This window comes from Lissotriton helveticus, chromosome 2_1 (genome assembly GCF_964261635.1).
Source record: "Lissotriton helveticus chromosome 2_1, aLisHel1.1, whole genome shotgun sequence".
In the NCBI taxonomy this organism is placed as follows: Eukaryota; Metazoa; Chordata; class Amphibia; order Caudata; family Salamandridae; genus Lissotriton; species Lissotriton helveticus.
The window spans coordinates 384,097,210-384,110,778 of NC_136059.1; the positions used below are offsets into that span (position 1 = coordinate 384,097,210).

The window sequence follows — 13,569 nt, forward strand, 5'->3', positions numbered from 1 at the left end:
TAAGTTGGGATCTTGAGGGATGGTTAGGCACCGCTGGGTTGGGCACACGAGGCCGTGGGGCATCGGGTGCAGGGGTGCCTTTGGACATCAGATTTTCTTACCTGCTCTGGTCGCGGTACCGGGGGTCCTCTGGATTGAGGCTGCAGGCGTCAACTGGAGGCTTGTAGCAGCTCAGGGGTCGTCGGATCTTGGGTCAGGATCGCCAGGGGGACCTCCTCGTGGTGTTTGTTCACTCAAACACGGGTCGGGCTCGGCGGGTGCAGAGTGTGCTGGATTCTCCGTTCCTGGTTGGCACCAGAAGCTGCAGTTGAAACACATTCGGTGTTCACGGGAGAAACAGCTTGGGAAGTGAATGCAGGCAGGTCCTCCTGGGTTTGTGAGTTTGCTACCCGCTGCACAAGCCGGGATTTCACAGGAGCAGGTTCGAGGGGAGGCAGGCCTGTAGGGCTGGGGCCAAGTCAGTGGGCGTCGTTCTCTTGTTAGCTCTGCACGGCTTCTCGTCCTTCTTCTTTTCTTGTCATTCCTGGATCTGAGGAAAGAAGGTTCAGGGTGCCCCTAAATACTAAGCAAGCTTCCGAGGACCGGTTTCTGGCATTCCAGCCGTCTTCAGCCCGGCTTGCTTGAATCCAGTGGCAACGTGAGCAAGGGACTCACGTCTGAGCATACCCTGCCACACTTATGGCGGCCAAAAGCGGTACAAAAGGGGGTGGTGATGGACGGAGCATCTGAATCAATCAAACACTCACACCCAGTCAAAAGATCTGGGTTTAATCCATCACCGTTCTTTAGCCCACTCTGCCACCCCAGTTCAGACATGGCTATATGCAAATCATTCTGACCCTGTGCCTCATGGGAACAGTCCAGCCCGAACTGCCAAGCCATGTCTTCCCTGGACCGGAAACAAGCTGCCGAGGACCGGTTTCTGGCATTCCAGCCGTCTTCAGCCCGGCTTGCTTGAATCCAGTGGCAAAGTGAGCAAGGGACTCCCTTTGCCACTTGGCAGTTCGGGCTGGACTGTTCCCATGAGGCACAGGGTCAGACTGATTTGCATATATCCATATCTGAACTGGGGTGGCAGAGTGGGCTAAAGAACGGTGATGGATTAAACCCAGATCTTTTGACTGAGTGTGAGTGTTTGATTGATTCAGATGCTCCGTCCATCACCACCCCCTTTTGTACCGTGGAGTTCGTAATGACAACCTCCCGGCACCATATATTGTTAATGGCACCACTGCACTATTCTGACCACTTGTATTTTGAACATGCAGCCCCCTTCATTCCCCTTGTCTGTTGACCCTCTGCTTGATGTCCTTCACCGTGGGTCAGACAATGTGGAGCAGCTTCTGCCCTTTGAAGCTTCTCTTTATGATGCCCTTTTGGGCACCTGGGTTCGGCCAGCTTCCAGTGATCAAGTGGCTCGTTCTTTCCTGCACCGCCACCGTCCTGCTCCACATGATCCAGTTTGCTTATTTGTCCATCCTGACGTTCAGGGGTTTGTTTTGCAAACTGCACCTTAGTCGTCAAGCTGCCTGGTCGGGCAGTCCTATGCTTATTTTAGCTACGCCGCCTTGTTGTCTCTGTGGCTGTCTGCTCTGTGCATGTTTCAGTGGTGGCCCGCATCAGCGTGCTTCAGATTGTTACTGTTCACCCCTGTCCCCCTTTGGGGACTAGGTGTGCACGTGGCGTGTTTATTGTTCCCGCCTGCACTTCTAAACACATAGCTCAGTTTCCACTTCTTGCCCTTTGGTTCCTGGCTCCAGCCTCTCTGGCCTTCCTTCCGTGGGCTAACCTGGTAGGCACTGGTTGCATCTCTTCATGTTTTTCTCAATGTTTGGTTGGTGTCCACATAGTGCGCCATTGAGCTGAGAGTGGCCCTTCTTCCTCTCTCTCTCTTTTGTTCTGGTATATGGCAGGTGCCATTTTCTGCCTCTGAAGCTTATACGGGTATGGTGTAGCACCATTCCGGCATTTTTGTGGGGATGACTTGCATCCTGTTATCTTCTGCTCTTCTGAGCTAATTGGGTTGCAGTCTGGCTGTTTCCCACAGCTGCCCCATTGTCTATCACTCTGTTGCCGGCTCAAGTGCTTGGCACTTCTGTTGTTCTGTCGCAGACCCACCTCCCCCTTGGGGTATGGCTGTGGTATCTATTCTAAGTTAAGGAATCTGTGGCTAGATGTCTCTACCAGATGTACGAGATACTTACCTTCAGTAACGATGTATCTGGTAGAGACATTGTCTAGCTGCAGATTCCTTAACGCCCACCCATCCTCCCCATCCTGCGAGGACCTTGCCAAGTGGGGTTCTCCACTTGCCTCTTTCAGTTGCCATTGGCTTTTCTCTCACGGGTGCTCACATTGTTGCACCCCTTTGAGAATTGCCATATACAGCTGACTCCTTCCAAGGGGCTTCTTTCCTGTAAAATGGTGTCTTCTGATTCACCTTCATCAGGAGATTCGTCTTCTTTTCTTTTCCTGCTGCCTTTCCTCCCTCCTGCCTTTTCTATTGACTCAGGGTTCTTGTCTCCTCCATAGTCGTCTTCTTTGGGGATCTATTGAGCTCTGTTTCAGACCTCCATTACTATGGGGGAAGTGCCAGTCTTTTCATACTTTCCTGCAATGGACTGTTGTTCTTTCTGTGCTCCGTTCTTGCTGGACGGCACAGTTCTATATGGTAATGACAGTCTATTTCTGTCTGCTGAGATATTCTTCCCTTGTTGCACTTGGGGTAGGGTCTTCCTGTCGCTTGCAGAGCTCTTTCTCATAGCTTTTTCACTTATATGTAGGCAGTGTCTAATTCTGTCTTTTACGTTGGTGTCTTGCACCATCCTCCTTCTTTATTCACATATTTTTCATCCTTTGCACACTGTTCCCATACTTTCACAGTTTTTTGTTGGTGGCTCCGCATTGTGCCGCTAAAAAGTTTCTCCGAAGAAAATTGACGTCAGCGCGCCGGGAGGGACTTATATGACCTCGCTGACGTCACGTACGCGGACAACGTCAGGGCGGGGTCTAGTGGCACCATCTCCCCTGCGCACAGAGGTGCTGCTGCAAACATTTTTCTGGACCCAGTCTGATGCCTAGGGATATTCTAAGATAAGGAATCTGCGGCTAGACAACGTCTCTACCAGCTACATCGTTACCGAAGGTAAGTAACTCATATGTTAGTGATGGTCCATTACAAAGTGGCTCATTGCTGCTCATTTGTTATAATTTAAAACAAAGCATGATGCTTCTCTTGGCCAGAGCCTGGTGCCTCCCCTGTGATCATTTATGGCCCCCCAGGGGGGGAAGTCTCCCAGTTTGAAGACCTCTGGCTTAAGAAAAGTGGGCAAACCTAAATATGGGTGTCAAATTCGCTGTGCCACAGGGATATAAAATGTGTCTAACGCATGAAGTCCTGCAAAGCTCAAGCACACCTGATTATATTGCGCTCCCATTTCAGATGAAATTTGGCCCAGCTGACTGTTTCTTGAAAATGACTGGTCCATGTGTTTAATGCCAAATACAAACTAAAACATATTGATGCCACCAAACCAAATGCTATTTCTTCACACTGATACAAGACATTTAATCCAACACTTTTCTACTAAGTGATGTGGGTCCCGAGCTCTCTTTCCCATATGATCACCAGTTTCCCTCCAAGCTATGAGTCCCAACAAGGCCAAAACATGCCCTGGGTTTCTTGTGTACCTGTTCAGAGAGTACAGGTAATAGTGTTTTTATAACTCTTTTATTGTATTATGGTAATGGAAGTACAAAACAAAACTGCAGCATCTATCCATTACACCTATAATTAGTTACTGACATATAGCATAGTCACACCATAATATACATCATAATCAGGCTTTTTGCTGCAGTTGGGCAAAATATCTCCATAGTGTGCCCAGCTCTGGTCTCAAACTTTCTCTTGCTTCTTTGAACAACCACAGGCATTATAAACAAATTCATCTGCCTTGAAGAGTGGTGCTTATCCACTCACCAGTTCTTTGCAATGTCTCTCTTTGCAATCATTATAGCCATTGCCAGTAATAGTGATATTCCCCTAGGACTGCCTCATCCTGTAATATTTTTTCTTGATAGATCATCCCTTTCTAGGGCAAGGACTAGATCTGATTTACACATGGATGGTTTGCATACTTACTGACACACAAAAGCAGAAACCATGGAAAGAAATGAATGCAAAACCAGTGGTGCATGCGGAGCAAGTAGTTCATTGATTAAAGCACTTCCATCCATCACTTTTCAACTCTCTCTGTAAGTGGCATGGGTATGCCTTGACCTTGGTCCCAAGCTTGTTAGTCTATAGGAACTCAAGCTTTACATCATTCGCAGAACCCAATAAGGGCAACATTGTTTTGGGGATTCATCTGCTCCCATTGAGAAGCATATATATTCTTGCATTTCCGGCTGGACGACCCCTTTCTGAGGCTTAGATTGAGTTGCATTCCATTGGTCCCGACGTGTAACGGCACGGGCAGGCTAAGATACAATGGAATTTCTTTTGGGCTGCTTGATTATTTGGTCATTGCGTAATGGGATTCAAAAATCAGCTTTATGGTTTATCAATGTATACTTGATACTGCATGTTCTCTGTGACTCTATGGTCTGTGACTATATCTGTATAGCAGAACTCCCTCTGCAACCCTCTCTCAGGCAGATCCAGCTCACATCTAAATCTAAATAACCTTATATTCTTTCTCCACATTGGTTCTTGGGTAAAACTCATCTGATAAGACTGCAGATGTGTGGACAGTGTGCGTATAACCGACAGGGAGAGTGTTCTTTGCTACTGCCAATACAGAGTGATATTTACGAAAGAATCTAAACAAAAATGAACATGGTGCCTTGAGACCCTTACGGGTGAGTAGCCGTGCTTTAAAAGACCATGATTGATTGGTGTGTCTACAGTGTTACAATACCATTGGAAGTTTTCTGAGAACTTCAGACTCAGAAATAGTCCATCTTAAACATCTGCAGGCACAATACAGACACTGAACATTCCCCCAGCTATGAGATCTCAACTAGCCATCTGTATTCTTGTAGAAATCTGAAATTTTTTCTCTTTTTACTAAAAGAGTTATTTTTCGATTACTTCAACTCTGTTTAACATGAGATACCATACCCTGGGAGTTGCTGCCACACTTTACAATTTTTCCATTTTCATTGGCAGTGAAAGGCTCATGAATGATGCACACAACTTTGAAAGTGAGTCTAATGTTCATCAGGACCTAGTTTAAGGATCAAAAGACTGACTGAGATCTGTTGGTTTTTTCTGTAGTAATGAGCGATATGCCTCACAGCTGCCTTTTTATGGCATTGTATTACAATACTGCAGTCAAAATATTGTCCTACAGGTATATTGAGACCATAACATCAACTCTTCATTATCATGGCAGAGTTAATAATAGCAAAACTACACCTCCCTGGAGCAAAGTGTTGATAAATTAGCCATCTGATGTTATATCCCATGAAGCACAGGGAATCCTGCCGGGCCCTTGACCATATCTTGGGAGTCAATATTATGAGCTCCCTTTTAGTTTCTACAATTGTATTAGGGGACATGGATTCCAATGAAGGCCCTTACACCATTACAAATCATTACAATTCAGTCTGAGTGTAAGTTTAAAAAACTCTATCTTTCTTGCACTTTAACTAATTAAATGGTAAATAAATTGAAGTAACCCCGTACTGACGACCATGGAAGATCACATAAAGAACAGTACAAAGAGTGCCTTCAACAACCTGAAAGACACTTGTGAACAAAATCAAACTTTACTTACCGCAGAGCGACCTCCAATCAACCACACAAGCGATGGTGTTGTCAAGATTAGACTACGGGAACGCCACCCTCACAGCACGTCCAGACTGGGAACTGAAACCAGACCTGTCAAACAACGCGTCTGGCCCCCGGGGTGGGGGTGCTAGTTGGAAGCACCACTCCCGTCTCACTGCTGCTGCTTTTGTTACAGAGGGCGATATTGCAGCTATGCTGCAAAACCAGCCCCGGTAATAGAAAAGGCCCCCCTAGGGTCCAAAAAGGCAGGCCAGTCAAGAAACATAAGAAGCTCCAATACCTTACTCCCTATTCCACCTAAAGCCCACAAACAAAAAACACTGTTTCGCTCCTTCTCGACCAATGCCTCTAATATCGAACTCCATTCCAGTACATATCAGGACAAACCCCTCCTTCTTAAGCTTCAATAGACAGCTAAAGGATCCCCTCCTCCACTGGCACTTCAACTAGCAGGATGTCAATCGGCCGCCAAGGCATGAACTCAACCAAAGAACAACTAGAAATCTTATAAGGCAGGTAGGCACAGGGTAAGACTGGGGCATATAATAGGCACAGGTGCCAAAATAAAAGTGACCCCAAGTAGCGACCAGATACCTGAAAAAGGGGCCCACATTTGGAAACTAGTCCAGTTTTGAACTCGTAAAGACACGCTGTATAGGTGTTTTGAAAGGTCTGGCAGAATACATGTTTTTTTGTTTGCTGCATACAATGCTTGTGGTAATATTAGGGAAATCAATAGTAGAATCAGGCCCATTTGAGCATAAACAGGCCAATATACTGCTAACAAAATGGCCCACACACTGACCTGCCAGACCATCCCTCAAGGCTCTGCCTGATTGCATTATAGGTCAGTCCGACAGAAGGCAGGCATGACTCTTTGTCAAATCCATTGAATGGGACCCAAAAATTGCCTTTTTCACCCTATCGTATAATTGAAAACATGTCAGTGTATATTAAATAAAATTGTTTGTTCTACTATTGATAGCATTTTTTTTGTGGTTTAGGTTTGATGTTGTAACTGGTGAAACCAAGAGTGGTGTTATTCACACTAAAAGCTTCGGTGGAAAGTGCAGACTTGTGTTTAATGGAGACACTCGGCAGTACTACAGACTAAGTGAGAGTGTTCTTGCGTATACATTTCAGGTACTTTTCTTTCAGTGATGATTATCTTAATAATGTATTTTTGTAAAAAAAACTACAGACTGATATTTTTGTGCATTGTGTAGACCAATGTACTATTTTTTCTTTTAAATGTTTAATGAGAGATGGCAGGCATTGGGGAAAAAAAAACATATTACATAATGCAGTTTTTAAAAGAATTTGATAACTTTTGCTTAGGGTGTGTTTCCGTTCCAATTTTGTGCCCCTAATATAGCAGACGTTCCCACCAATTTCCTCTTCGGTTTTTAAAGACATTATCGACTACTTAACCCAGCCAAAAAAAAGGTGCTGAATGTTGTCAATTACAAAAAGTGGAGGGCGTGTTTGGCCATTAGCAATATTATATTCTCTGCTGCTGTTTTACCTGATTTTCCATTCCTTCTTTTTCAACAGGTTGAAGTCAAGAATGATTTCTCATATGACTTCTACAATAGCAGCTGGTCTTATATTAAAAGAAGCACAGAAAAAGTGACGACAAATTATGGGGATTATAGTGATAAATCCTGGGAGAATACCTATAAAAAGGATAAGGTGGGATTTTATTTGAGTTATTTATCACTAAAATGCTCTCTACTTTCAAACCTTTTTATTGTGAACCAGAACTGAAATTATTTTTCTACCCACAAAAGAGAAAAACATCATACGCATGTAAACTGCCTAATTTACAAATATGATCACACTACTAGAGAATCAGTAGCAAATATTAAATGCCTGCAATATCCAGAAATTGTATGTATTCTTTCAAAATGGGACTAGAATACCATACAGCCCAATTCATACATTTATTTAAAAACTAAAACAATGGTTATTCCTGTCCACTCTTCAGAATATACTAGAGCATAATTTAGAGAAATTACAATTCAGAGCTGAAATCATGAGTTTAGGGCAGTTTTCATGGGCAGTTTGCAAAAGCATTTACCACCGCGTTTCATCTGTTAACTGTGAGGAAGTATACTATTTTTTCATGGTCTCCCCATTTTTTCCTTTTAAATTTTGCTGGCTTTAGAACTCTGTGCGCTTTACCACTGTTAAACAGTAGTAAAGAGCCTATATTTCCCCCAAAAAAGGCTATGTGTATTAGAAATCCATATTTAGCGTGTTTAACTTCCCTAGACGTTTTGTAAAATTGTGCATAAAATACACTTACTGCATGGAAAGTTAAATGACATATTTAGGCAGCGGTGTGGCCTTACACCAACCACATATGTGACACAAAATATCATGGCTGCTAGGAGCTCGCCACCGTGCTCTAATTGCAGTTTAAATCCATTAAAGGAACATATGCCAGGGAAAATTGCTTTGGCTATGTTGATAGGGCTACTTTTATGTATTCATAACTCATCCCTAAAGTGTGCCTTGAAAGCCACAGGGATAGGTGATAATATATTTAAAAATAGGGCACACTATTTATTGAGTTTGGTGTATCATTAAGAGCTACAAATATGAAATAGTGTGTGTGTGTGTATAATGATTTGTGTGACTGACGTAAGATATCAGATCTCCTAATATCTTTTTAGCCTCTAGCAGGTCTGAATGCATTTCTTCCTGTGATATAGCCTGTGGGTCAAACACCTCATCATATAGCAAAAGTGATGGTAAACCTATTGGTCAATCTGACTTTTCAATGCTATCTTTCTCTATTGCTGGGACCAGACTACGGAATTCCCTTCAACTTGCACTACAAACGTATTCTAATTAGGTTCTATTCAGGAAACATCTATCAACGTGGGTGTGCTCATTTATAGTCTCTGTGACTATTCTATTTCACTACAGAACCATGAAGCTCTGTTTACATGTGCCTTGCTTAACAAAATATAACGTAACATTTGGAGTCGAATCCCTCAACTACTGTAAGAATTTTTTTTTGCATTGACAAAAGAGCACCTTTGTATTAGATTTTTTTGCATTATTAGGGTAAAGGGAGAGGATGTAGCCTAACCGCTCGGGCGGTCGATCTCAGATCTGAAGAAGTGGGTTCGAGTCTCGGCAATGAAACTCAACATCCTGTGATTTTGGGCAAAACACGTTATCGCCCCGCGCCTACGAAAACAAGCATTGGCATATCCAATAGGTCTCGCCTTTGGGACCTTAAGTGTTTAGCCATGCAACTGTTGATGTTGCACCAAGGATATTGTGTTGCATAATTAAATACTTATAAGGTCCCAAAGGCGAGACCTATTGGCTATGCCAGTGCTTGTTATTAGGATGCCTCTGTCATCATACCAATCGTCAGTGTGGAACATTCGGTTGTATACACTGATTCTATGCAGTTGATTTAAGTAATAGAATCAATTGAAGCAAAAGTGTACAGAGAGTTACGTTTAATTTCATATTCAAATATTGTCATTTTTAAGATTTGCTGCATGTGTAATTTTCTAAAACGACATGATACATGTTTGCTTTTAATTCGGAAAACACTGCACCTTTCCAACATACACTGCCAGAAAATAAAACTCTGGTCATTTTGTACATGCTCAAATTAGAGGTAAATCCACATATGCCCACAAATACAGAGAATGAAAGAATTCAGTTGTTCAGTACTTTGAGTTTTTTTTGTTTGAAAATGGACGTGTCACTTTATAACATATTGAATTATACTTGGGTGTTTCATTGGGTTCTATATGCGTGGCAAATTTGGTGAACTTTGAATAACTATGTTACTCTTTATTTCTGACGGAGGGTCTGTGTAAAAACTGCTGTGTTCATCATGTCATCCCTCAAGAAAACAATTTTGTAATCTTTGAAATCCTTGACCGACATTACCCCCAGGTCCCTCCTGACCTCGTCCCATTCCTTAAAATATGGAGATAACCATCTCCACGACAGAAAAAAAGAAAAGGAGCATGCTGGGATACCCTACCCACTCCCTCCCACTGGCAGTACATAAGCGGTCCCAGCCCAGCATGCAGCCTGTTCTTTTTTCTGTCTTCCGACAGAATGGTTGTGGAGTTTGCTGTTCCTTAACTGCTGTGGACTTCCAGGGACGTCTCGTCGGGCTGCTGGGCTGTCCTCTCCGTCTCTGATGTCCTCCTTCTTGACACGTCGTGCTGCTGGGCTTCTCGACGTTCTGCTTCCGTGGTCTCCTGGTCTGCCGGGCTTGCCGGGAGCCGCGTTGTGGGCAGCGGGTCCTTAGTGGCTGGGGCGCCGCTCCTCCCGGCTTGTTCCGGGTTGTAGGCCGCGTCTTCCTGTAGCTTGGCTGGTCGGGGAGACGTGCTGCTGCTGCTGCTTGGAGCACCACGGGCCGGTCTTGGGAGGCTCCTGGGGTTCCTGGATGCCGGTTGGAGCTGTTCAGGGGTGCCTGGACGTTCTTTGGATTTCCTCCCTGATCTCGGCTTGAGTGCTTGGGGGTGCCTGTTGCTCCCGGTTTCCTGCTGCCTCGGCGCTCGCTGAGCTGGTGTTTGGGGGGTCAGTCTCTGGATCTTGGTGTTTGACTGCCCCTGTGGTGAGTACCGCGTAGCGGTTTCTTTTGCCCTTGTTTGGTGCTCGCTTCGGCGGCTCCTGTTCTTCCATGGGTGCAGTCATGGGGAGTTTGGCTTGACTGTGTGTGGCCCCTGCGCATTGCTTTTCCTGCACATTCGTGTTTCTTTCCTTTTTCTATTTTGCTTTTGTGCATGGTGCCTGGTCTTTGCTTTCTCCCTCAGGTGCAGAGTCTTGTGGATTGGTTTCCTGCTCCTTCCATTGGCTCCTCCCGGCGCTGGTTTCCTGTTGTGCGCCTGGGCTGGATTCATGGGGTGTTGGGCTGGTGGTGTGCCCTTCCTGCCCCCTGGGTGAGTACCGCGTAGCAGCCCCCTTTTCTGCTTGCTCGTGGGCCTGTGTTTGCCTGTGGGTTGTTCGCTTGGTTTTCCTTGTGTTGGGTGCGGGCCATGGGGTTGGGTGGTCATGGCCGCGCTTTCTGTTGCCTGCTTTGTGTTGGGCTGGGGCTGTGTTCATGTGCCTGTTGACGTGGTTCCGTGCTATGGCCGGAGTGTCTGGCTTGCTCACTTCTTATCCTCCTTTGGGGGTTCGCCTTCTGGCATTGTTGTTTGGGGGTTGCCCTTGCTCTTTGCTGCTCCATTTGTTTGGTGCATGAGGGTCTCTGTGTGTGCCTTTCCCGGTTGGGTTTGGTCTCTTGGCCTATTCTTGCCTGGTGTTTCTCCGTGGTGGCTTTCTTCTTGCCTTGCTGGGTCCCTGTGGCCTGGTCTTTGTGGTCATATACTCTTCGCTGCCTGTGTTAGCTGTCTGCGGAGGGTGGTTTCGCGTTTCCCCTTTTGCCGTCTGCTGTGGGTCCGTCTGTGCTGCTTGTGGTCTGCTGTTGCACTTTGGATGGGCTTGGTGCGGCGGGGGGGGGGCTGCGGCGTTGTTCTCACCTCTTTTTGGTGGGTGGTCGCTTGTTCCCTGGCTGCTCTCCTCCTTTTCGCTGGTTTGCTTCCTCCCTGTGCGCCTCGCTCCTGGGGATGTTCGGGGTTTTGTCCCGGGGCCTCCTCCTTGCGCTGCTTGCGCTCTGCTCTGGCGCTGGGTTCGGCTGGTCTCGTCCGTTGCTGTTCCCTGTGTGCGTGGCTGGTTGCTTTTGGTCCGTTTGTTGCCTCAGTCCGGGGTCTTTGGTGTCTCCTGCCTGTTGCTCTGCCTCCGCTGCCCCGTGCTCTGGCTGCGTCGTTGGCTCCCCTGTGTGGCTACTCGCTTGCTCGGCGCTTCTTGCTGCTTTGCGTCTGGGCTGGGGTCCTGTGGGTCTGCTGTGGCCTGTCCCCTTGGCGCTCTCCGCCTGGCGGTTTCTGCCTGTGCTGGCCCGTGGCTTTGTCGCCTGCTGCCTGCCTTGTGGTTTGGCTGTGTTGGCTTTCTTCCTCCCTGGGGTGATGTCTGCCTCCTGGGCCTTGGCTCGCTTTGGGCGGTCTCTCCTGGGGTTTTTGTTGGTTTCCTCTGGGACCTCTTTGCTCTGTCCTCGGGTTGTTTGGCCGTCCTGTCCTTCGGGCTTCTGTTGTCCCTGGTCGTCCCTGGGGGGGGTGACTGGGTTGCTGTGCGCCTGGGTTTTCCCGTTGCCTGTTCTGGTCTCCTCTGGCTGCTTGTCGCTGGTGCCGTGGGCTTCTTGGTCTTCCTTTGGTTGCCTGAGCCCTTCCGCCCCTTGGTTCCTGCCCTTTGTGGGTTCGGGCCGGGTGTGTGCTTCTCTGGGTCCCAGCCTGTCTGCTGCCTGCGGTTTTCTGTTGGGTGCTTCTTGCTCCCTTTTGGGTGCTTTTTGCTTTCCCCGTGCTCGGGTTGTGTGACTTCTGGTGTGGTCTCCCCCTTCTTTTCCGGGTTGGGGGGGGGGGGTTTGTTGTGCCCCTCCTCTGTCCTGGTGGGCCTTGGCCTTATTGGGGTGTTGGCTCCGTTGTCTGTTTCACTCTGGTGGTGGCTGGGATTCGTTGGTCTTCCTTGGCTTCGGCGTTGGGTGGCCTCTTGTTCTTCCGGGGCTCGGCTCTTGTGCCCTGTCCGGTTGGCTGTGCCTTTCCCTGCTTCTGGGATTGGGTGTCTGCTTCCTCTGCTGGGTGGCACCTTTTTCCCTTCTGGCCCCTCTCCTTCGGCTTTTGGTATTGGTTGGCCTTGTTTCGGGTTGCGGGCTTTGAGGGCCGGTCGTTGACCCTGTGCTCGTGTGCTGGCTCTGTTCGGCCAGGGCCCTTTGCTCTCTTTTTCGTGCTGTTGGTTCCTTCCCGCTCCCTTGTTCTGTGTTGGGGCGCCTTTGGCTTCTTCGGGCTCCTTTCCTTTGCTTTCGGTGCCTGGGTGGTTCCGTTGTGCTCTGGGGCCTGGGCTCTGCCTCTGTTGGTTTTGCCCTTGGGTTTCCTGTTTTTGGCCTCCCGTTCGCTTGTGCGTTTGGGTCGCTGGTGCGCCTCTCGGCTTGGTTGTGTGGGGCTTTGATCTGTGGGGCCCTTCTTTGCTTGCGTTCCTCTTTTTGCCCTTGCTGCGGTCCTTCCCTGGCCACTTGTTCTCTTGGGCTTTGTCTGGGTCCTGGGCTTGTTTTCTGTCCTTTCCTGTGCCGCTCTTTTGGTTGGCTGTGGCGCTGGGTCCTTTGTGTGGGCTCTGGGCTTCCTTCCTCTGCTGCTCCTTTTCGGTCGGTCTGGCTGTGTTTGGCTGCTGTGCCCTTCCCTGTGCCCCTGGTTGGGTGTTGTTTTGCCTCTCCTTCCGGGTCCTGGTGGTGCGGTCTTGTGTGCCTCCTGGCAGGCTGGCCAGCCTGTTCGGTGGCTTGCTCCCTCAGATTGGGCGGTGGTCCTCCTTGTTTGTCTTCCTGTTTTGCTCTTCTGCCTCTGGGGGTTCGCCTTCGGTGGTTCTGTGGTGTCCTCCTTTCTCCTCCTGGCGGTCAGTCTGGTTTTTTGGTTGCTGGGCTTTCCTCCTACTGGTTCTGGGGTTTTTATTCCCTGGCTCCGTGTGGGGCTCCTTTGGTCTTCCTTGACTGTGGCCTGGTTTTACCGGGTCTGTCTTGGGTTAGGCTTTTTGCTCTCCCTCGCCTCTGCTTGGTGGGTTGCTGTTTTTTTTTGTCCCGGTGTCTCCTGCTTTCGGGGTGTGCCTCGCTCCTGGCCGGTTCTTGTGCTCTGGGTTCTTCTCCCGCTGGGTTGGCCTTTGTGGGGTGCTGCCGCTCTTCGGTGTTTCGGCTGGAGTTGGCCTTTTGGTCT

General features: G+C 47.8%; 1 protein-coding gene across 1 annotated transcript in view; it reads left to right on the forward strand.

Moving 5' to 3' along the window:
• The window catches only part of C7 (complement C7), a 643,094-nt gene that overhangs the window by 77,417 nt on the left and 552,108 nt on the right, over positions 1 to 13,569 (forward strand). The window contains exons 6-7 of the mRNA XM_078675005.1: positions 6,799 to 6,937; positions 7,349 to 7,486. Coding sequence (XP_078531131.1) covers positions 6,799 to 6,937; positions 7,349 to 7,486 — 277 coding nt within the window. The remainder of the gene's footprint in view (positions 1 to 6,798; positions 6,938 to 7,348; positions 7,487 to 13,569) is intronic.